Consider the following 23,740-nt stretch of genomic DNA (forward strand, 5'->3'; position numbering starts at 1 on the left):
TTGATCATGAACCATGAGATCATGACTGGAGCCAAAATCAAGAGTAGGAGCCACCTGGGAGCCCTGGTTTTGATTGTTTTTTAAATCAAAATAATCTTCATGCTAAAGTGGCTCGTTTTGAGGTGGTCTGATCTTGACCCCTACATCTCTCAAGCGATTTGTTTCTTCATTACCTATATTTAACACATTAACTGTTGTGCCTCTGTCTCACAAACTACATCCTGATTCACCTTCTGTAGTAGAATGGAATCTCCTCAAAAACAAATTTACACTACAAGCTGTGATCTACACATTCTCATCTGTTAGACTGAGGTAAGTATGAAGGTATGTGTCAGGCAGGCAAAAGTTATGACACTCAGTCAAGCAGCCTGAGGCATTTACTTGAACTCTCTGTGAGTCCCACTTTCGTCCTGTGTAAAAAGGGGTTACTCGTTATGTGGCCCGAAAGGGGATGATTAAATTGATTAAATAAGAGAAACATGTGACATCCTTATTATGAGGCCTGGCACGACTCAATAATACTCCATAAATAGATCTCAGTGTGATTGATAGTGAGCCTGACTGGAAACAGGGGAGATGCAGGGGGTACTTTTGAAGCAGGACAAAGGCTCTGGCTGAGGATTTTCATACATGCTCCTGGAGAGGAAATAATAAGATGAGTTTTGAGACCAATGTTCTCCCTGTGGCAGTGTGTCTGTTGCAGGTCCTTATCCCATTCTGTGCATAGAAACCTGATACAGGCAGGCACCTGCAGTGGATGTGTTGGGACCTCACAGACAAGGAGGCAGGAATCTCCTGGTAGGGAAGGGAAAGGTTGTGAGTGCATGGAGGCATGCATCCTTCCAAAAAGAAACAGCCAAAATGGGAAAATGCTCTGAATTGTGATTGTGATTTCTCACTCCTCTTCTCTTTGGGAAAGGAGAAAGAGAAGCCCAGAAGACACAAAGATAACAGAAGTTATCCCTCTTTCACTCCTAGCAGTGCCAGGAAGATCTAGGGGTGCAGAAGCAGCAGGGCCAGCCCAGCCCAGTCCAGCCCTGGAAGGAAAAAAGGAACAAGGCGTGTGCCCCCTTGGCTGAGGTGCCATGGCCAGACTCTGCCAGAGCCTGCTGCTCCTGGTGGCCACTGTGGCCCTTGTATCCAGAAGTGTTCATGCCTGGGGCAGGCCAAAGGTGGTGAGAAAATTCCAAGACATCCCTGAAACCTATGTCTATGTGCAACAAGCACTGTGGTTTGCCATGAAAGAATTTAATAAGACCAGCAAAGACAAGTACAGCTACAAGGTGGTGAAGGTCCTGAAATCCCAGGAGCAGGTCAGTGAGCATTTTCTTCTTGCTCTTTCTCTCCAAGATGCAGTCATGGGGGTACCATTTCCATGGAGGGCCACAGAGACCAGGGAGTGGAAAAGAGCTGAGAAATGTCTTTGGCCAAATATATATTAATTTTATTTTAGGGTTTTTTGGAGGAAAATTAATTAGGATTCATCTTTTATTATTCCAGGATGAAACATAAAATATCCATTAAAATAACAGAATTTATTATAGTCATATCAGAAAGCATAGGTGAGAACCCAAGAAGGGCTCTTGAAGGGCCCAGTTTGGGATAGTTTGGGCTGGTATCATCAAAATGAGTAATTACAGGCATGGATTGTGACAGTGAAAAAGCAAAGAAAGTGCACATCCAGCTTTTGCTGAAAAAAAGGAACCAGGACAGAGAAGGGAAGGCTCTTCTTTACAGGAAAATGCCTACCTCTAGATGTAAAAGACTATGTAAGTAGCAAATCATAATGGCAACAACTACTTCAGGCAAACATCATCAATGAATCCTACATCCACTTGGTGGGACAGTGTGGAGGGCAAATTGCTGGAGGGATTCTTTCATTAATTATAAGAGGGAAAATATACCCTTACAATTAGGAAATCTGGTGAATGCCTGGCTCACCCAATGCTCATCACCAACACTGGGACAAATTGACATCATGTGTCCCTGATGTGATGTCATGGAAAGGACACAACCTTATCTTTCTATGGTGTTCTTGTCTAAAATCCATCCCCTGAAAGAAGAGAAGGAAAAACAAAACAAAACAAAACAAAATAAAATAAAATAAAATAAAATAAAATAAATAAAACAAAACAAACAAAATAAAATAAAGACAGAGAGGGAGGCAAACCATAAGAGACTCTTAACTATAGAGAACAAACTGAGGGTTGCTAGAGGGGATATGGGTGGGGGTACAGGCTAAACAGGTGATGGGGATTAAGGAGTGATGTTGTGATAAGCACTGGGTGTTATATGTAAGTGATGAATCACTAAATTCTACTCCTGAAGCCAATACTACACTATATGTTAACTAACTTGAACTTAAATAAAATCTTGGGAGAAAAAAAATCCATCCCCTGAAGGTAATACGAAGGAACAGTTAGACAAATCCATATTATAGAGCATTATGTAAGACCTCTTAAAAATATCAGTGTCATGAAAGACAAGGAGAAAAAGCAGGAAAACTGCTTGATTAAAGGAGATGTAAGAAACAGGACAACTAAATTCAATGTGTGGTCTTGTCTTATCTCTTGAATAATTAAAAAAAACATATAAAAGATGTTATTGGACTAGTTGGAGGAATTGGAATATGGACTGTATCATAGAAGAGAGTACCAATGCTGTCTCCTGAGAACGATGATTGGACTGTGGTTTGGGGAAACCCCAGAGAATAATCAGTAGGCACACAGAAGGAAAGGGGGTTCAGCCAGTCTGGCTGGACTTTAAGAAAGGGAAGAGAGAGTGGCTAATGGGGCATGGGGGCTACCCTGCAACATCAAAGTGACATGTAGTACAGGGATGCATTTTTTGCTTTTCTTCCTCTTTTGCTAGCTCTGTCCCCTCTTGCCCCTCTTCCTTCTAACCTTTGCTGTACATCCCTCCAGGTCACCAGGAACCTACTCAGGTTACTCTTTTCTTAACAGGGTCAGGAGAGAAGGCTCATTTGGCAGCTTCATCCTCTATGAGGCTGGGACATTTGACCCCTTGTCCATCCTCAACACACACACAGACTTTGACTCTCTCCCTCACCACTGGGTGGCTAAAGTAAAGCCTCATAAATATCAATTGTCTTTGGGTCTCATTTATGGTTAGTGCCTGTCCTTAATGAAGTTCTCACCTTGTCCAAAACTATACTTTCATGGACTTCTCTTTATCTGTGCTTTTTCACTTCCACAAATAAATGGTTCTGCTTTATAGGCAGGTATTTAATCAAATATACTGCAAATTCTCATGTCCTCCAAATTATAAATTATTTTGTACTGTGTGCTATTTTTTTCCCCATGAATGTACATTTTATTTCTCAGCTCATGTTAACTCTTGAATGCAGGTAAGAATTCAAAAGAATCAGGTTGAAATGGATTCAAAAAGAGGCTAGAACAGAGGTATTTGAAATTCCTTGGAGCACCTGGGTGGCTCAGTTAGTTAAGTGTCTGACTTCACCTCAGGTCATGATCTCACAATTTGTCAGTTCAAGCCCCTCACTGGGCTTTTTGCTGACAGCTCAGAGCCTGGAGCCTGCTTCAGATTCTGTCTCCCTCTCTCCCTCCCCCTCCCCCACTTGCTCTCTCTCTCTCTCTCTCTCTCTCTGTCTCTCATAAATAAATAAATGTTAAACAAAAAAAAAAGCAAAAAGAAAAGTGCTTGGTGATAATTCAGATTAAACTTAGTAACACACACACAGGTTCTATATAAAGAAAAGAGCTTTATTTTACTGGATGATTTAACTTAAACGTACAAAGATCTATATCAGGAGTTAGACAATTATAGCCTCCAGGCAAGTCTGGCTTGCTGCTTATTTTGTATGCCCCATGAACTAAGAATGGTTATAAGAAATAAAAATAGTATTTTGTGATATGAAAATTACATAAAATTTAAATTTATGTGTCTATAAATAAAGTTTTATTGAGCATTGTCACCTGAATTATTTGAGTGCTGTCTAAGGCTACTTTTGCACTGCAATGAGAAGACTGTGTGTTCTGAGCCTAAAATATTCACCCTCCAGTTCTTAAAGAAGAAGTTTGCAACCACTTGCTCTAGTTTACAGTTGACTAAGGCTCTGCTATAGATTTTGTGCGAGGTGAATGATGGTAAAAATGAGCACCATGGGTCCAATTATATGCTAATTTGTTTCAAGAAATACAGTGCAGTACTGTAAATATATTTTCTCTTCCTTATGACTTTTTTAAATAAAATTTTGTTTACTCTAGCTTACTTTATTGCAAGGATACAGTATAGAATATATACGACACACAAAATATGTGTTAATTGATTGTTTATGTTATTGTTAAGTCTTCTATTAGTAGTTAAGTTATTGAGGAGTCAAAATTTCCACTTGGATTTTTGACTGTGCCTGTAACCCCCACGTTGTTCAAGGGTCAACTCTGGTTGCTTTTCCTTTTCTTTCTCTATTTTGTTTTAAAGTTTAAGAGAGAGAGAGAGAGAGAGACAGAGAGACAGAGAGGGAGAGAGAAAATCCCAAGCAGGCTCTTTTCTGTCACTGCCAAGACCAATGTGGGGTTCCATATTAATAACCACGAGATCATGACCTAAGCCAAAATCGAGTCAGAAGCCTTTTTTTAATATGAAATTTAACGTCAAATTGGTTTCCTTATAACACCCAGTGCTCCTCCCAACAGATGCCCTCCTCAATCCCATCACCCACCCTCCTCTCCCTCCCACTCCCCATCAACCCTCAGTTTATTCTCAGTTTTTAAGAGTCTCTTATGGCTTGGCTCTCTCCCTCTGTAACTTTATTTTTCCTTCCCCTCGCCCATGGTCTTCTATTAAGTTTCTCAGGATCCACATAAGAGTGAAGACATATAGTATCTGTCTTTCTCTGTATGACTTATTTCACTTAGCATAACACTCTCCAGTTCCATCCCTGTTGCTACAAATGGCCATATTTCATTCTTTCTCATTGCCAAGTAGTATTCCATTGTGTATATAAACCACAATTTCTTTATCCATTCGTCAGCTGATGGACATTTAGGCTCTTTCCATAACTTGGCTATTGTTGAAAGTGCTGCTATAAATATTGGGGTACAAGTGCCCCTATGCATCAGCACTCCTGTATTCCTTAGGTAAGTTCCTAGCAGTGCTATTGCTGGGTCATAGGGTAGATCTATTTTTAATTTTTTGAGGAATCTCCACACTGTTTTCCAGAGTGGCTGCACCAGTTTGCATTCCCACCAACAGTGCAAGAGGGTTCTCATTTCTCCACATCCTCTCCAGCATCTATAGTCTCCTGATTTGTTCATTTTAGCCAGAGAGTCAGAAACTTAACTACCCAGCAGCCCTGGGGCCTGGTTGCTTTTCATATGCTCATTCAAATCTCACAACTCATTACATAGAAACTACTTTCTTGCACTTTAAAGAGGAAACAGCCACAGAAGTGGTTAGTAATTTGCTCAGGGACACACAGCTAGTATGTAGAAAAGCCAAGATTTAAACCCAGGATATCTGCTAGGAATGAGCACATGTTACTGATTAAGTGATATGAATGAAGTGTGAGTAGTGGGACACCGTAGCCGGAGGGTCAGAGGGCCTGTCTATGGCAGGGCTGCCTCAGCAGCCAGGACCCCCATTCCCCTCCCTTTTCTGGGCAATCAGGGGTCAAGATAGGGCTGGTGGTTGGTTGGTGGCTATTGAGTATGATTCAGAGCAGTTTGTTTTTATGATAATTTTAACTTGGAAGTATTACTCAGATATAAAGCAGTGTTTCTTAAGTGGGCGTGGATTTTGCTTGGTAGGGAATTTTTGGCAATATCTGGAGGCATCTTTGGTCATCACAACCAGAGGGGGCTGCTGCTGACATCTAGTGGGCAGAGACCAGGGATGCTGCTAAGCACCCTACAGTTCCCAGGACAGCCCCCACCACAAAGATCGATCCAGTCCCAAAAGCTGATTGTATTGACATTAAGAAACTTGTTATCCCATCATAAAAACAAACTCTAGGAGTATGTTTGGATGTTGCTGAGTTAAAAAATGGAAATGAAGACTCAATTTCTGACTCATCATTTCCTGAGGGCAGTTGGCTCTGTCCTTACAAACATTTTATATACACATATATACATAACTGAAAAAATGTAAAGTATATATGATATTCAAGAACCATACTTAGAATTCTTTCCACCACAACCATTTTGTTTTAATGTCTGGGCAACTTTTTTTGAATGTCCAAAATGCTTACTGTATTTTCTGAATTGTCTCTGATTCTTCTAGGGTCAATTATTCTGTTTAACTTAGTCATTCTCTTTAATACTTTCTCTCCCTTAAGTCTTGTAAAATCTTACCTTGTTCTCACTTTTAAATAATGAAAGTCTCCATTTGCCATTGTGCATTTCAATTTCCCCTGGGTGCCTCTGGAATACAAGGGCTGGTGGGGGGTTCTGCACAGGTAAAGAAGAGGACCTGAAGTCAGGGACTTAGGAGAGTGTATCACAAGGGGTTGCTAAAAGTACCGAGGAGAGAAGCTAGAGAGAGAAGCAATACCCTCCAAGTAAATTTGAGTCCTGGGATGTCTTGTCTTCTTCCCCCAATATCTATTAAGTATGAAGATATTTTAACTCTGCTGTTTATTTACCTGGCTCCAATAAGCAAACCATTACCTTTCTGGGGAAAGCATTTTTGGGGGGATAGTTTTCTTGCCTTATCTTGGGGACAGTTGTCATTATTTAACATTCAACATCGTGATGAGAGACAGACAGAAGGAGAGGCATCAAGGGAAGAACCCCTGCCCCTCCAGTTATCCCAAAGTTTCTGGCAAGGAAACTGTAGGAGGGAGGCAGACAGGGAGACAGTCTTAGCTGTAAGTAGTCAACGACATACTCGTTTATCAGAGATGACAGTTGATATCATGTATTCGTTTATGATCTCGAATTTTTAAATTGCTCCTTGACAGGTCACAGAGAGTTTGGATTACTTTCTTGAAGTCAAAATTGCCCGAACAATGTGCAAGAAAATTTCAGGAGAAAATGAAAACTGCTTATTACAACAGGACCCCCAAATGCAAAAGGTATATGCCTCAAGTGGGAGCAGTCCTTAGTTAGGTCTGTGTACCAGACTGAGAACATCAATAGGACCAATCCTGCTTTGATTTTCTAGTTTCCTTTCTAAACTATATTCTGATCATATTCAGGATCCAGGATGGCCAGATTGTAGACACAGAGATTGTTTCTATCGTTTTTATTGGTGTTTGTTTATTTGTTTTTTGTTTTGTTTTTTTTTTGCTGATACCACCTTCCCCTAACCCCCACCAGCACACATATAGACACCTGTTCATTATTTCTCACTATTGTGCAAGCTGGGCTAGGTTCAGGTGGACAGATGTAACTTTCCTTTCCACTTTTTCAAATTTGTTTTGGTTATCTTTTCATAGAAGATCCATTTTTTCTTTTTCATAGTTGAAGCTGCATATACAAGTATGTATATTTCTGTGTCTTCACAGAAGACACCTATTTAGTATATACTTAAAGCTGGCATGACACATGGCTAAGCAAAAATAATGGCAGATTAGTGGTTCCTGAAAATTGCCCAAATGTGCAAATAAAACACATCTTCATATTCCAATGAATAGTAGGTATTCTAATGAATAACAAATGCAAGTCGATGGCTACATCTAGAAAGTTGGCTATTATTATAAATTATTAGAACTTCTTTTCAATTAAGTAATATTTTTATTTTTTAAGGTTTTTAAAGTTTATTAATTTATTTTGAGAAATAGAGAAAGACAGTGTGAACAGGACAGGGGCAGAGAGAGAGAGAGAGAGAGGTGTTCTTAACCAGTTTTTTTTTTTAATATTTAATCTGTGTATGTAGAGTTTTGCATATTTTTCAAAAGGTACACAAATTTTGGAACTTTCTCTTGTTCTTTTTTTTCCCACTCAACAATATGTTTTGAGATTTGTTATGTTAGTACAACCTAATATTATTTATGCCAAATGATTTCTTGGGTCATTTAATGTATATAGAAATTGGCTAAAATTATTTGTATTAGTGCATATTAAGCTCTTATATGACTGTATTACATTGTATGTAACTATCTTGCTATTTTACATACCTGTGGTTGTCTTAAATTTTCACTTTTAACAAGTGAAGCAGTGACTGTTGAGACAGGTGCTGACTGAGCAGGTTTGGGACTTTCCCCCGGGGCAGGGGGGGCTCGGGAGTGGGGCCACCATACTGCCACACATGCAGCTTAAGCGTTCGTGGGCTACCACATGTGACTTACAACCTGTTTTACTCTCCAAAGTGGCTGAACCAGCATACCTTTCATCAGTGGTGTGTGTTGTTGTTCATGTTCCCTCAGCACTTGGGGTTGAGTCTTAAATGTATTCATTCTGATGTATGAGAAAGGTGATCTTGTCACCTTTTCACATTGTCACTCCCTGATTTCTAGTAAGGTTGAGATGTTTTAATATCCCTCATAATCATTAAGATTTTCTTTTTAATATCTTTTTTTTTTTTCTGGAGCAATCTGTGGGTCCCTGTCAGGAACCACAGCCAACCCATTGGAACCCTCTGACCTCAACTCCTCATGCCTCCCACTTCCTGCCTCTGTCTCTCCTTGGCTGAACTCAACTGGAAGCCAGAGGGTGCCCATTGGTGTGGTCTATATAGGTCAGAGGGCAAGAGTGCCCACTGACACATCTCTTGGAGGGCAAAGGCACCCTTGGCACAGACAGTAGAGGTCATAGGGTAAAAGTGCCCATTGACACAGCCCATAAAAGTCATTGGGCTTTCGAGACATGCCAGGTAGAAATAGGAGTGCAGGCATGGAGAGACACATGGAGAAGAGCCAGCATGGGGGCAGGGATGGAGACAGCAAGATCAGTAGGAGTCTGATGTTGGTTAGGATGCTAGAGGTACTGGGTTCTGGATGTCTGTGAAAGGCTTGGTTCGAATTTCTGATGGATTGGCCATGGAGAGTGAGAGAAGAATTGAGGATGACTTCAAGTCTTGTGGGGTTTAGAGACAGTTTGCTTTCTTGGTTTCCTCTTATGATCTCATCCTCTACATGGAGCTTCTGCTGCTCAGAAGACTTCATCACCTTGATTGCATCCACTTCTTATCACATGGAGAATCCTCTCTGTCTCTGTCCTTGCACAGGGTCCTTTCTCATTTCATAGAACTCTTATAGATTTGACCTAAACACTTCCTTCAATTATTTGTTGGGATTTAGAAATGAAGAAAAGGCAAACATCTGAGCTCTTTGGAATATAAATTTAAAACTTGATATGATTTTAAATAGTTATTGGCCTGATTCATTTCATGTAGAAAATTTGGAACCTTCAAAAGTATTAAATTACTTAAAATCAACCATAAATACTCTTATGTAGAGTTTACCACTGTCAATATATTGTTATTTATATTAACTTTCCTATATTTTATATTTGTATTTTGTGCAGTTGGGATCATACTCTCTACTGTATTATAATCTAGATTTTCACTTAATAATAAGTTCTAAGAATTTCTAAAACTGTAAAATTATGTGAGAGTATCATATAGTGAAACTGTGATTTCATTTAATGGTTTTACACATTTTTCTAAGCCAATTCCTGAGAATTGGTTAAGTTTTCCTAATTTTTAGCTATTATGAACAGTGCTTTAATTAATATCCTTTATTTCTATTTGAATGTATATCTGGTTATTGTTTCCATGCAGGTAAAGTTCCTGGAAGTTGAACTACTCATTTAGTAATTTTTCGCTTCTTAAAGATTTTTGATATACATTGTTTAGATGTCCTCTAGAATTGATCCTGATATTTTGTTTTTCAATTTATCTTCTTTCTGATTGTTTCCTGTCTACTTTGGCTGATCCAGAAATTAAGCAATTAGTTAACTCTCTGATAAATCCACTCTCTCCCCTTCCTACCACTGCTGGGAACCAGATGAACCCATCCCAGATGCCACTCTAGCTGGGATGCATCCCTGGACTGGCCTTAGTTCTCCAATGGTCTGTCTGGATTGCTGGTAGCTTGGTCCTATTTTATTCCTCAATCTGATTTTTTATCAGTACTTGTATATCAGTATTTTTATCTTATATAACTTCAATTATATTGGATGTTGCCATTCATGTTTCCATTGATATAGTGGAGGCATTCCTAGTTTATATTTTTATTCTAACTGAATAAAGATTTTAGTTGAACTCATCCCACACCAGGAACCTGAAATTCTGCTCATTCTGCAGGCCCTGGGAAGAGCTCTGTGTGTCCCCTTAGCTCCCTGGCTGCAGTCTTTGCTTCTCATCTCTGGCCTGATTTTGACCAGCCTCACCAAGGGATACAGGACTCTATACTATTCTTGTTGGGTTGTAGCTCCTGGGTAGGATTCACTGGGCTTTCCATGCAACATGGAGTCTCAGTGGGCTGCAGGGAAGTCAGGGTGGCTAGATGAGCAACAGATCTGGAGATGAGGATTCCTGAGAATAATCAGTTTCTGGGGTCCAGCTATTCTGGGGTCCAGCTATCCATGATGGCTCAGACATCCATGATGGCTTCAGATCACATGGAGATGAATTGGCAGTGGTCCATCCTGGTGAATGAGGCTGGCTCCTCTCCCAGATGGCCTCAGGTTCAACAGTTCCAGAGACTGTGGAGGCATGACTGGCTCAGGCAGCCTTTAGCCACCCTGAAGCCAAATCCTGATACCTGGAAATAGAAACATATGTTTATTTGTTTGCTTTTTATTTTTCTTTCTTATAAGCTGATTATTCTTTTTGTCTTTTTTAGATGTTTTATTGCACCTTTATTGTTGCAACCAAACCTTGGAAATTTGAGTTCACTATGCTGAAGAAACAATGCAAAGAGGTCTAATTATCTTCTAGCATATTCAGCTGCTCTCACTTCCATTTTAAAGAAGCAAAGACACTTGCAAAACATTAAAATAAACTGACCCATTGACTTCATTTTTGTGACTTTTTTGCTTTTTTATCTACTCTTTAGGGGCTGATACTGAGAACATAATGCCTTTTTACAGTATTGATCAGCCTGTTCTAATTGACTCTGTCATCTACTAGCAGGACAATCTGCTACCAATAAACGGAAGAACGTATGAGCCTGTTTCCAATATCTCATTGAACTCTGAGGACAAATTACTTTTCACTGACAGCTGTTTCTGGAGAACTAACTAAGCTCAACTGTTTTGAGCTCGTGTGTTATTTCATCAAGGTTCTGAGGGTCTGACTTATTTGGGAGCGTTCCTTCCATGGATTTCCACAAAAATCTCCCTGCCTAGGACTCCAGGGAAGATACAGTCCAATGGTTTAGAAACAGTTTTAGACAACCAATCCAACTGGAAGATAGTTGGGTCATTTTTAGATTTGCAATGTACTTTTGGTTTTGACGTGAAACAGAAAAAATGCAAGGGGATTGATGTTTCATGGATAGTAAGCCGTTTTGTGTATGTGTGTGTGCACAGTTTTATGTGTTAGTTATCTAATGCTGCGTGTCTAATCACCCTGCCCCTAGTGGCTTAATAAATTTAAGTCTCTCAGGGTGTCGGTGGGTCAGGGATCTGAGGGAGACTTGGTGGGGTGTTTCCAGGTGTCACTGTCTCTCTTGAGTGAGTGTCTGAGTATCTACACTCAGTCATTGACTACACTGCCCTCACATGAGGGTTAATTTGGCTCTGGAGAATCCACTTCTCAGGTGGCTCACACTCATGACTACAAGTTGACGTTGGCCATTGACAGGAGATCTCTGTTCTCTTCCATGTCAGTCTCTCCACAGGGCTGCTATGTGCTTCATATGGCTTCCTCCAGATAGAATGTTCTGAGAGACCAAGATGGAAGCCAAAGGGCATTGAGCCCTTTGTGATCCAGCTTCAGATGTCACACACCATCACCTCTTCCTTGTACTATTTGCCACCCAGATTAGTTCTGGTTCAGTGTTGGGGGGACTCTACAAGGATGTGAGACCAGGAGATGAGGATCAGTGGAGGTCATGTTGGAGGTTGGCTACCACTGTGTGTGTGTTTGTGCACAAGTGTGTGTGTGTGTATGTGTGTGTGTGTGTAGATGTGGGCTAAGATAATGAAGATAGTTAACATGACCAGAAAGAGGCACTTTCTGAAACCTGGATGTGGAAACTGCAGCACTAATGTGCAGGTCAAGGCCAGCCAGGGCAGTGTCAGTAGTAGCACAGGAGCTACTTAGATGACACATGTCATCTTAGACATATGAGAGATAGTGAAGATCAGAGGCCACCTGGCTGACAGGTAAACACTACCCACACTGAGCCTCTTTGTCTGAAGGCTTTCTCTCCACCTGTGGGAAGTGGCTGGAGTGCTGTGGAGGGAATGCCTCAGCCTTTGTACCCCTGGAAGAAAACACTGAGGCATATTCTATCCAGTCTCCGAGAGGTGAAAAGACAAAAGCCCTAGTTGCCCACATTGTTAATGCTGCTTCCCATTCCTACTTCCCTATTGTCTTCTGGTATTTTCTATAATTACCTCCAAGTAAACAACTTACACTTGAATTTCTGTCTTAAGGTCAGATTCTGGAGGAAACAACCTCATAGTGGAGTTCAGATCCACTGTGAGGGACAGCGTGGGACCACCTGAGCTATGTCTGGGGGAAGCCAGGCAACAGGACACAGTTTGCACCTTCTCACCTCAGCCAGCAGTGGTGTCCTGGGGAAGGCACACCCTGGCCTCCATCCTCCTCCACATGGTCATGGAGCTCTGGGGACACAGTCAGAGTGGGTCTCATTGCTCCCCCTACCTTGGGATGAGGATCCCTATACCTGCAGCACCTATATCTTGTACTTCTCTGCCCACCTCTGCACTTAAGCCCCCAACCACTGTGGGTGCACAGCCTGAACTGCCAGCACACTTTCTCTCTTGCTCTATAACTGGAGTTAGCCAGCCCCACTTGTTCCCATGAGCAGCCCCTGGCACATGACTTTCTCCCCTAGCCCTGACAATGAGGTTCCACACATGGAAAGACCTAACACATTCACACACTCTGGACTAATTGTTTGCATCTTATCCATAATACCTGAAATATCTGGGGCAAATCAGACTGTACTAACCACAGCCAAGTCATCTGGATAGTATTAGTGGGATGCTGCTTTGGGTTTAACTCTCCAAAACTACCTGGGCCCTTCTGATGCACTGAGTTAGTAAGAATGAAGAATCAGGATCAAGACAGTTACATTGACTGAGATTTCTGAGTTTTTATTTCGACAGTTGGCAGGGGTATATGTGAGCATGAAGAGAACTGGAATGTGTGGATGTATAGGCTCTGAGACACTTGAGTGTCTGAATATTGGCTCATTCCCTTCCAAGATTCGAAGGCTCATTTAAGGCTAAGCCTGGGCCACTGGTGTGTGTGTGGGGGGGCAGCTGCCAAAGAAAAATTGCATCCTTCTCTCACACTTCTCTGGAAATTGTGCTCTTTAGAAGACACATGGAAGCCAGAAGCATTGGCTTTGCCACCATGTCCTCGTTTTCCCTTTGATCATGAGAAATTTTGAAAAAAAGAGAGTCAAAAATGTACCTTGAAGCAGGACATGCTCCTTTCCTGGGCTAGACAAGGGCCAGGGAGAAACCCATGTCTGAATCCCATGTAAGGTATTGAGATCTGAGGGGTGTCAGCATCAGGGACTGGAGTAGATATCTGGAATGTACAGAGCCATGCTAAGGCTCACGCATATGGCAAGGACTGCAGGCTGCTGGGATATATTATCATGTACATCACCTGCCAGCTCCCCCTCCCCCAGGTTCCAACCCCCTTATCCTTCTGGACCCAATGGGAGAAGCCTGGGCATCCTCCAAGTCCTCCTCAAGCTTTCCACTTTGTGGTTACTTTGTGTTCAGTCCTGTATTTACTTGAGGCTATATCATGACCCTGACACCCTGGAAAAGTTGAGGAAAGTGTCAATGTCCCCTGGAAGTTGGTGAAGTGGCCACAGAGCAGAACACCATTAATATGTGAAGAGCATTTGATAGCCAGTACAGCTATTTTCAAGGCTTCAGGTCTTGACCCAGAGACTGAGGCTGACAGGTCAACCAACAGCTAGGGTGGTGGAGTCAACACTTGACTCACGTTTCAGGAGAAGAAGGAGCCCTCCTGAGACTAAGCCATGGACTGGGCCTCTTTTCCTTTCTGGGAATTGAGACCTGGCCAGGCAGCTGAATTATGTTTCTAGCAACTTGCTGCCTCTGTCTCTGCCTCTGGCAGGGCTTTGCCTAAGGACCTACCTCATGGCAACAGTGAGTATGCAGAAACCCATTTCCCTGTGCCTTTAACACACAGACTCTGGAAAAGAAGCAGGCAGGACCACCCCAAACCAATAAGGATGGACGGGGTAAGGGAGAGGGGTCTTTCCACAAGAACTGGTCTCTCAGTCCTACACTTATTACAAAGCTGGAACACCTGAAACATGTACTCACCCTCAGGGCCTTGGGCACAGTAGAAACTGTGACAAAATCCCTACTCTCTGTAGATTCCCATGGGAGGAGGAGGGGCGGAACGATTAATGAAGCCCCACAAATGTGATCTGGTACAAAATTTAGTGAGACCCTGCCAGGAGCCACAACTTGATGCCTTACCTTGTTGGCTCCACTCCCCCAGTTCCAGGAGGTGGGATGAGCTCACAAAGGGCCTGGACAGTTACCTCTCCCATTCCCACCACAGGAGACTGTCTCCTAGAGCCACCTGATGGTACTTCAGTAGAATTAGTGGAATTGACTGTGGAAAATATGTTGGGATCACAGTGGATAAAGAGACCCCTTTATGCTTCCCTCTGTGGATTGAGGCACAACTCAGAACAGACCAATGTGGGAGCAGGCAGGAGGGTGGTGGGTGGGAGGATCTTCAGAAAAATCTACTCAAGTCTGGGACTAGGTGGGGGTGCTGTGGGACAAGAGCACAGCTGTGTCCATGCTGAGTGATGCTCAGCCAGCAGCAAGGATGCCCACTGCCAGGCTCTCCCCCATCTCTGTCTGGAATAATGGGAAGCCCATCCAGGTCTCTATGGAGGATAAGCCCTGAAGACATCTAATACCACATGTCTGCTGAATCCCCAGTGAGACCCTGTGAGGCAGACTGGAGGATGTAGATAATTCATTTGGGAGATGATCACAAGGGCACACACAAAAAAAAAGGGAGGCAGAGGAGGGAGAAGTCAATGTGGCTGTTGTTATGGGTCACTGAGCAGCCATGGGTTTTGTCCTGCAGAAGAGTGTGATACCCTGTGGATCTTGACTCTGACAGCCTCTCTGAGGCTGGGACAATGGGCTCTTCCACACTACAGCCCCACCTGGGGATGGAATGTTGCCTTACTTCTCCCCACTGAGGTGTGCCTGCTCTGCTTCTGGAGTGCCACTTGCACAGAGGAAGCCCTGAGCAGAAATTGAGGGAGACAAGGACATTGGGGTGAAGCAGGGAATGTCAGCCACCGGGTAGTCCAACTGCATGGGCACTGAAGGGATGACTGGTTAGGGGGTGCTGCCACAGCTTGAGAACAAAATGTGGCCCCTGCCTGTGTGTAAATACAGTCTGACTGGAATACAACACCCTTATTTGTGTTCATATTGTCTATGGTACTTTCGTTTTAATTTTTTTTAACGTTTATTTATTTTTGAGACAGAGAGAGACAGAGCATGAACGGGGGAGGGTCAGAGAGAGGGAGACACAGTATCTGAAACAGGCTCCAGGCTCTGAGCTGTCAGCACAGAGCCCGATGCGGGGCTCAAACTCACGGACTGCGAGATCATGACCTGAGCTGAAGTCAGCTGCTTATGTCTATGGTACTTTCAAGGCAACACTGGGGAGTTGAGAACAAGACCATTGGACCCTCAAAGGACAAAAGTTTGCCAAATTTTCTTCTAGAAGATTCATGAGACAGGTGCCACATTTGTCCTGAGGGCCAAGGGCCTGTCTGGGTTCATCTTTTACTTTGGGTTGCCTTCATGGTCATGGTCATTGCACATCTGGAGATGTAGTTCATCCCCCATGATCCTGAACAGCAGCTCAGAAGCACTTGTGCTTCTAGATTGTGCCACCTGGAACTGGCCCAGAGGTCCTAGAGGGAAGAAAACTCACACACTTGGGACCATGAGGTTTCCCTGCTGGATGATTCCTTCACTTGCTCGTCCCATCCTTCTGGAACCCTGACACACAAAGCTTCTTGAAATGCTGATTTTTAATGATCTATTCTATATGAAAAAAAATGGACAATGAGGAATTTCCATAATGGCTGGAAGTGAGACCCAGGCACTTGCTAGAAAACAAACAGAGCTGGTGTTGCACAGCCACTGAAGAGACACCTATAAGGAGCAACTGGATCCAGAACAGCCAGAGTCAGGCAGGGTATAGCAGCACTCAATGGAAGCCCTCGAAGCAAACATTGTACAGGAGTTTGAAGGTGGTTTCCCAGGGTATAGTGGCAATGGTGAAGAAGCCGTTGAAAGTCTGAGGGATCAAGCACAGGTGGAAGGTGAATGGAGAGTGGTGGAAAACAGAGGCTCTAGCTCTCAACACAGCACACATCCCAACCACACCTCCTGAGGTGAGCAGCTGGGGATGCAGACTGTGGACCTCAGGTGCATCTCTGCCTGAGCCCTGTCTGTTTTGTGCCTGGGGCCTTGTCCTGACCTCAAGGGCTCCTGTACCATGTTCTCATCCTTAGACAAGTGGACTCCAGGGGAACACTCAGGTGGATGCAGTGTGACCCAGGCCCCTAGTAGAGCATTAGGGTGCTCTCTCCCAGGGGATGCTATGTCAGAGTAGCCCCTCGTACCATGTGGTCATGTCCCCGAGCTGGGGTTCACCTTGAAATTTTCCCCTGGAGCAGCAGCTGATAGATCAGTGGGATGCAGGTCAGAGAATGGGAGGGAGGAGTGTGGGATTCTCCTCAACCCTCACACCATCATGCACTCAGCAGAGACAAGAGAACCTCAGAAATAGCCACAACAGGCCAGGCGATGTAGCCCATCCTGACATGGCCCTCTCCTGAAGGCAGGAAAGGGAGATGGATAAAGCTCAGAGAAGGGACTTCCTGTCTCAGCCCCAGGAGACATGGTACTTGTGGCCAGGAGCAACCTGACCCCACTATGGCCTATGGGACAGGTGCTAGAATGAGGTGAGTGGACAGAGTCAGTTATGACATTGGCTAGGGGCCTACCAGTGGACCCTGGGCCTGGCCTGCCTGGCTCATTCCTACTGCAGCACCAGCCATGGGTGTGACAGGGCCGGTTTCTCCCTCACTCCTTTGTGTCCCAAGGAATGGCACTGTATCTACTCCCCCTCCCCCTCTGCCCCAAGCTGTAACCTTAGCTATGTAACACAAGGGGCCTTCTGTGTGTCTTACATTGTTCAGCTCTGGGCTTTCTTGGAAGGGACAGTTGTCAATGTCATCATCAAATTTCCCACATTCGGTTCTGCAAAGCTCCAACTACATGGAGAAGGCCAGGCTCTTTTCTATCTGTGGTACATGGAGACATTAGATGCCAACCCACCATGGTTCTGTTGAGCAGCTGCTAGTGTAGATCCATGCAGTGTAGGGAGAGCTCAAACACTCCCCCACTAGGGAGCTGCCTCTGGGGCTGGGTCAGCTTGCTGGGGGTAAGGCCAAGCTTGGGGAATTCACAGCAAAGAGGCCTGTGATTGGTATTCAGGCCAGGGGGAGATGCCAGCTGAGTCATACACCATTAATACATCACACACTGGAGCTCCAAGTCCCTAGATGCCCCTGGGAGACCCGGCCTGACATCCAGCATGCTTCTGAAGCTGCAGCAGCACTCCTGGGGCACAGGTGCCCAGTGCCCAGTGTCCAGGTGGGTGTTGGCTCTGTAAAGTTTGTTGAGTAACATCAGTCCCAGAGTGGGAGACTCATATACAGCCCCATTGTCACACCTGCCACCTGCCAAACAATAGGAAAAGGCCCTCCAGTACTGATGGAACACTCCCATGTAGGCGTGCGCACACCCACACATGAACATGGCTTCTGGATGCTTCTTGTCTTATTACAAAGTGCTGCTGGAATTCTCTCTACTCCTCTCCACTCTATTCTGCTTCATTCCATCCCATACCCTCCCTCCACCTTCCATTTTCCACAATACCCAAACTCAGTGCAAGTGCAGATCTGGGAAACCCACAGCAGAGGTGCAGCCTGAGAGAGCTTGGGTGGCAGACCCAGCCGGGAGCTGGCACTGCAGCGTGTGTGAGTGTGTATGTCTGTGAATGAGTGTGTGTGTGCACATTGGGGGCCCAGGACTTTCCTCTATCTCTCTCTGGACCTCTGCCCTGAGGGCCAGAGGGAAGGGCAGTAGGAGCTCCACCCTGCATGAGCTCCAGCCTCTGTGGACGCTGCAGTGGCTCCCTGTGGCTCAGCCTAGAATCATACATTCCTGGGAGGTCCATCCAGGTCTCTGTAGAGGATGAGCCCTGAAGATGTCTAGCATACATGTCTGCTGCAAGTCCCCAGGGAGACCCTGCAATGAAGAGTTTCTGGGGCAAGTAGTGCATTTAGGACGTGATGACGGGGGACACAGAGAGGAAGGGAGGCAGAGGAGGGAGAAAGTTAATGTGGCTGTTTTATGAGTCACTGAGCAGCCACGAGTTTTGTCCTGCTGAAGTGTGTGAGAACCCTGTGGTTCTCATCTCTGGCTGCCAGTCTGAGGTTGGGACCCTAAGCCCTTCCCCACTGAAGCTTTTCCTGGGGGTGAAGTGTGTCCATAGTCCTTATCTTTCCCCACTGAGATGTGTGTCCTCTGCTGATGAAGTGCCACTGGTACAGAGAAAGCCTTGCTAACCAAAGCTAGGGGTAGAGGAAGATATTGATGTGGAGTATGGAGTGTCAGGTACTGGGGTCACCAGCTGCACTGGCACTAGAGGAAAATCTGTGTGGGGGTGGGAGGCATCCATGGCCTTAAGGACCGAATCTGATCCTTGCCTGTGTGTGTGTAGATACAGTCTCACTGAAAGACAACATTGTAATATGTGTTCACATTCTCTATGGAACTTTAAAAGCAACGAGACAATGATAATAAGACTAATGACTTACTAAAGCAGAGGTCCTAGAGGGAAGAGAACTCACACACTTGGGACTATGATGTTTCCCTGCTGGATGATTTCTTCACTTGCTCGTCCCATCCTTCTGGAACCATGCCACACAAAGCTTCTTGGAATGCCAATGTTTAATGATTTTTCTGTATGAAGTAATGAGGAATTTTCACAATGCCCCAATAGGAGATACCAGATATTTACAAATAAAGAGAACAAAACTTGGACCTACTCAACCACTGAAAGGCCACCCACAGGACAACACTGGTGTCCCAGAGGAGAGCAGCCAGAGCCAGATGGGCTGGAGTCTCATTTGTGGAAGCCATCCAAGCAGGTCTTATTCCAGAGTTCAAACAGTGTTAACCAGGGCTCACTGGCGATGGTGAAAAAGCAGGTGATGATCTGAGGGTCAAGCACAGGGATGGAAGGTGAGTGGAGAGTGGTTAGAAATAGTAGCTTCAACATTAAACACAGCACACATCCCAATCACACATCACAGGATGAGCAGCTGGGGGGCAGGCTGTGGCCCTCAGGTGCATCCCCTTGCCTGTTCTGGACCTGGGCCCTTGTCCTGATCTCAGGGACTCCTGTGTCATTTTCTCATCTTTAGGCCAGTGGTCTCCAGGGGACCTTTAGGCTGACCCAGTGTAACCCAGACCCTTAGTAGAGCATTGGGGTGCTCTCTCCCAGGGGGTGCTAGCTCAGAAGAGCCCATCACTCCAGGTGAGGTATATCCCAGAGCTGGGGTTCACCTTGATCATTTCCCCTGGAGCAGCAGCTGATAAGTCAGTGGAACCTGGTCAAGGCATGGGAAGGAGGGTCATGGGCCCCTCCTCAATCCCCATCCAATTGATTCTTTTCTCAGTGGGACCTGAGAAAGCCATTTTGGCAAAGGTCATGTAGCCCATCTCAATATGCTCCCCCTGAATTATTTAGAAAAAGGAGGTCAATAAAGACCAGAGAAGGGATATCCTATGGCCTTCCCAGGAGACCTGAATCCTCGTGACCAGGAGCAATCTGATACCACTATGGCTTTGGGGACAGGCAGCTAGCATGAGGTGAGCATTCAGAATCAGTTCCCAGATTGGCTAGGGACCTACAAGTGGATCTTGGGGCTGGCTTTCCCAGCTGGCTCCAACTGCAGCACCAGCCATGGGTGTGACAAGGCCTGAAGCTCCCTCACTCCTCTGTGTCTCAAGGAATGGCGCTGTCATCTTCACCACCTCCCCTCAGCTCCATGCTGCATCCTCAACTGTGTAACCCAAAGGACCTGCTGTGTGTCTTACATTGTTCTTCTCTGAACTTGCTTGAAAGGGACAGTTGTCAATGTCTTCATCAAATTTCCCACATCTTGTTCTTCTAAGCTGAAGCTCAAAAGAGAATGCCAATGTGCTGTCCTCCTTGAACTGTTACAGACATGGACATTAACATGAGAACCCACCTCATGGTACCCTTGAGCAACTGCTACTGTAGATCCATGCAGTGTAGAAACAGCCCCAAACACTCCTCCACTAAGGAGCTGCCTTTGGGGCTGGGTCAGCTTGCTGGGGGTAAGGCCAAGCTTGGCGAATTCAGAGCAAAGAGGCCTGTGGTTGATATTCAGACCAGGGGGAAATGCCAGCTGAGTCATTCAGCATTAATACATCACACCCACTGCCCCATGTCCCCAAATACCCCAAGGAGACTGAGCCTGATGTCCAGCATGCTTCTAAAGCTACAACAGCACCCCTGGGGCACAGGTGCCCAGGGCCTGGCAGGGTGTTGTCTCTGTAAGAGTTTGCTGAGTAACAGCCCCAGAGTGGGAGGTGCATCTACAGCCCCATTGTCACACCTGTCACCTGCCTGACAATAGGAAAATGCCCTGCAATGCTGCCTGAACACTCACATGTACACACACATGTGTGAGCACACACGCACACACACACATAACACACACACACGTGCACATGAACATGGCTTCTGGATACCTCTTGTTCTAATACAAAGTACATTCTGAATTTTTTTTTATCTCTTCTCCACTCTATTATGCTTCATTCCATCCCATACTCCCCACTCCACCCTCCATTTCCCCCAACACCCAAACTGAGTGCAAATGCAGATCTAGGAAACCCACAGTAGAGAGAGCCCAGCCTGAAAGAGCTTGGGTGGCAGACCCAGCTGGAAGCTGGCATTGCAGTGTCTGCAGAGGGTGGAGCTCATGCAGGGTGGAGCTCCCACTGCCCTTCCCTCAGGCTCTCAGGGCAGAGGTCCAGAGGGAGAGAGAGGAAGGTCCTGGGCTCCCAATGTGCACACACAATTCTCTCACAGACATACATACTTACACACACTTGCTGTATGCTCACACTCACAGACATACTACACACTAACCCACACTCACTCACACTCATACCTACACACACAAAAAGTCACACACTCACTCAAAAATTAATACTAACACACATATACACTTGCACTCAAATTCACTGAGACACTCACACCCACACTTACACACCCCAAACCCCTTCATACACACACAACCAGACTTGTTCCTGTTAGAGTCCCTGTGAAAATGGCATTCTTGGCTGCATTCTGTAGACTCTCCATTATAAGAACAGTACTCCAGGATTGAGAACCATGGTCTAGGAAGAGTATGGGAGGAGTGCAGAGAAGAGGCCCTGAGGTCACAGTGGCTGCTCTGGATGAGGAAGAATCCTTTCTCCCTGGATCCTCCATCCCCACTCCAACCTCTCTTGGTGTCTGTTCTCTGTTCCTGTTTACATATGTTTTCTTAGAATATTTCTTCATTATGTCTCCTCTGCATTTCTCAATCTGTCTCCTTCTCCTCCTTTCTGTCTTGGTCTTTGCCTTACTCAGGATCATTTCATAGGACTACCATTCCATAGTCCATATTTTGATCATCAATAAGTAACTTCTAAAAATGATGAAGAGGAAAACATCTTACATGTGGTATACATTGAGCTGGGTGTTTGCATTTTTAAATTGTTTCTTTCATAAAACTGTAACTAACTGTGGTGTTTGTATTTTTGCTGTATTACGGACTTCAGATGGTGAACAATATCCCTAGATAGGACCCCTGACTGCACCTCTGATACTGACTTCATAGCAAGTGCAGGTAATTAGGCCAGAAGATGTGGTACATACCTGCTCTCTCCTGGGCTTTAAGATGCGCACCAGCCTGTAGGCATTTGTATCGTTGCTCTGCAGGTTGAATATGTGTATGGCATACTCCACAGTTGCAAGTAAGTAGCTCATTGTAGGTTTTTCATCTTCACTCTCTACTTCTTCCAGGAACTCAGAACCTAAGAGAAGCAGCAGCATGGCCCAGGGCAGAGCCCACCGGCACCGCCAGTTTGGAATGACTACAGATACTTGGACACCCATGGCCTTTGTCCTTCTAGCTCAGGCTCCCACTGAGCCTCCTTGGGAATTGGTCCAGTATATCAGCTTCAGAACAACTCCTCCCTCTGGATCTCCTCTCTGCTATTATACCCTGTCCCTTCCCACATGTCACCCTGACTCCCCCATCCCAAGCTGCATAATTGCCTCCTGTCTAGAGACAGGGGCAAGCTCAGGCAGGGTGGTTTGGAAAGAACCAGCAATAAGAGGGAGGGGTCCCCTGTAGCTGATTTCCAGACAACCTCTCCCTCAGCACCTCACTGGAGAGGGACTTCATTTGTATGCCCCAGAATCACAGGCTGAAACAAGGACACAAGGGCAAGAGGTAGAAGTGGAAGGTGATCCCAGGGCAGAACAGTAGAATGAGAGCCACTGAAACAAGGACAGAGCCAAAAGGTTGAGTTAGTTGCCAAGAGTTAGCTTTGGGGGAGACAGAAGGATCCTGTCCAGAGAAAATGGGTATCCTGTGAAGGAAAGACCATGGAGGTCTTGATGGGTCCATGTGTCTGTGTCCCTCCTCAGCTTCCCAGCCCACCTTGAGCAGGAGAGCAGATAAGGTTCATTGACTCCTGGGATTATGCCAGGCTATGGAAGTTTGGGATCCCAGAAGCAGGAGGTTCCAGCTGAGCTCACTGCATCTCCCTTTGCACTTAGCCATGTGCTCAGCCTGGGGGTCTGGCTGGATGATGTAAGAGTCCTCTCTCCAAAGGTGTTGCAGCAGGGTGACCCTTGACACACCCTGGGCCTATAGATCCCTTTGTAGGAATTTGCTCTAGGGGAGGGAGGGTGGAGTAAGAGACAGACCCAGAGCAAAGCCAGTGAGCTTCAAGATAGCTGAGCTGTGACCAGTAGGTGAGCATAGGTGCCCTCTAGTGGCCTTGGTTCTTAGGGTTCAGTGGACACAATCTCTTGTGTGCAGAGTCTGGGTTCTAGAGAAAGACCCTCACAGCCTCCATCTGGAATAGCAAATGAGGCTCTGGAAGAACTAAAGAACACATCTTTCCAAACAAGGCTTCAGCTCTGTGCCTGTGAAAGGCTTCAGCACATGTCTGCAGCTACTTGTGAACTCAGGGGGACCAGAATGCCCTGAAGGCCTGTGGACACCCAGGACTCTGGACCTTTTCCTCACTCAGGATTCTGACCCAGTCAAGTCTGGCAGGGCTGGAGAGTTTGCATCTTCACCTGCTCCTGGGGGATGCTGCTGGTCCTGGTCCTGGACCACATTTTGGGGAGCACAGTTCTGAGTGAGTCCCTGGAGAGGATGCCGCTGAATCACAATGAGAAGTCACCCAAGTGT

General features: G+C 45.2%; 2 protein-coding genes across 2 annotated transcripts; one reads left to right on the plus strand and one right to left on the minus strand.

Annotated features, from left to right (window-relative positions):
- The first annotated feature begins 1,085 nt into the window (after positions 1 to 1,085).
- On the plus strand, positions 1,086 to 10,852 carry LOC124503359 (cystatin-13-like). The gene is made up of 3 exons (XM_047068361.1): positions 1,086 to 1,313; positions 6,941 to 7,054; positions 10,769 to 10,852. The coding sequence occupies exons 1-3, from the start codon at positions 1,086 to 1,088 to the stop codon at positions 10,850 to 10,852; spliced, it is 426 nt and encodes a 141-aa protein (XP_046924317.1).
- An 8,504-nt stretch (positions 10,853 to 19,356) lies between these two features.
- On the minus strand, positions 19,357 to 22,428 carry LOC124503268 (cystatin-9-like). The gene is made up of 3 exons (XM_047068196.1): positions 22,189 to 22,428; positions 20,334 to 20,453; positions 19,357 to 19,449 (listed from the first exon to the last, which is right to left on the minus strand). Exons 1-3 carry the CDS (start codon positions 22,426 to 22,428, stop codon positions 19,357 to 19,359), a joined length of 453 nt encoding a protein of 150 aa, XP_046924152.1.
- Between the last annotated feature and the right edge of the window lie 1,312 nt (positions 22,429 to 23,740).

Source organism: Lynx rufus, unplaced genomic scaffold, assembly GCF_022079265.1.
Source record: "Lynx rufus isolate CCGP_SWC_20201006 ecotype Redwood Valley unplaced genomic scaffold, mLynRuf1.p SCAF_8, whole genome shotgun sequence".
Taxonomy (NCBI): Eukaryota; Metazoa; Chordata; class Mammalia; order Carnivora; family Felidae; genus Lynx; species Lynx rufus.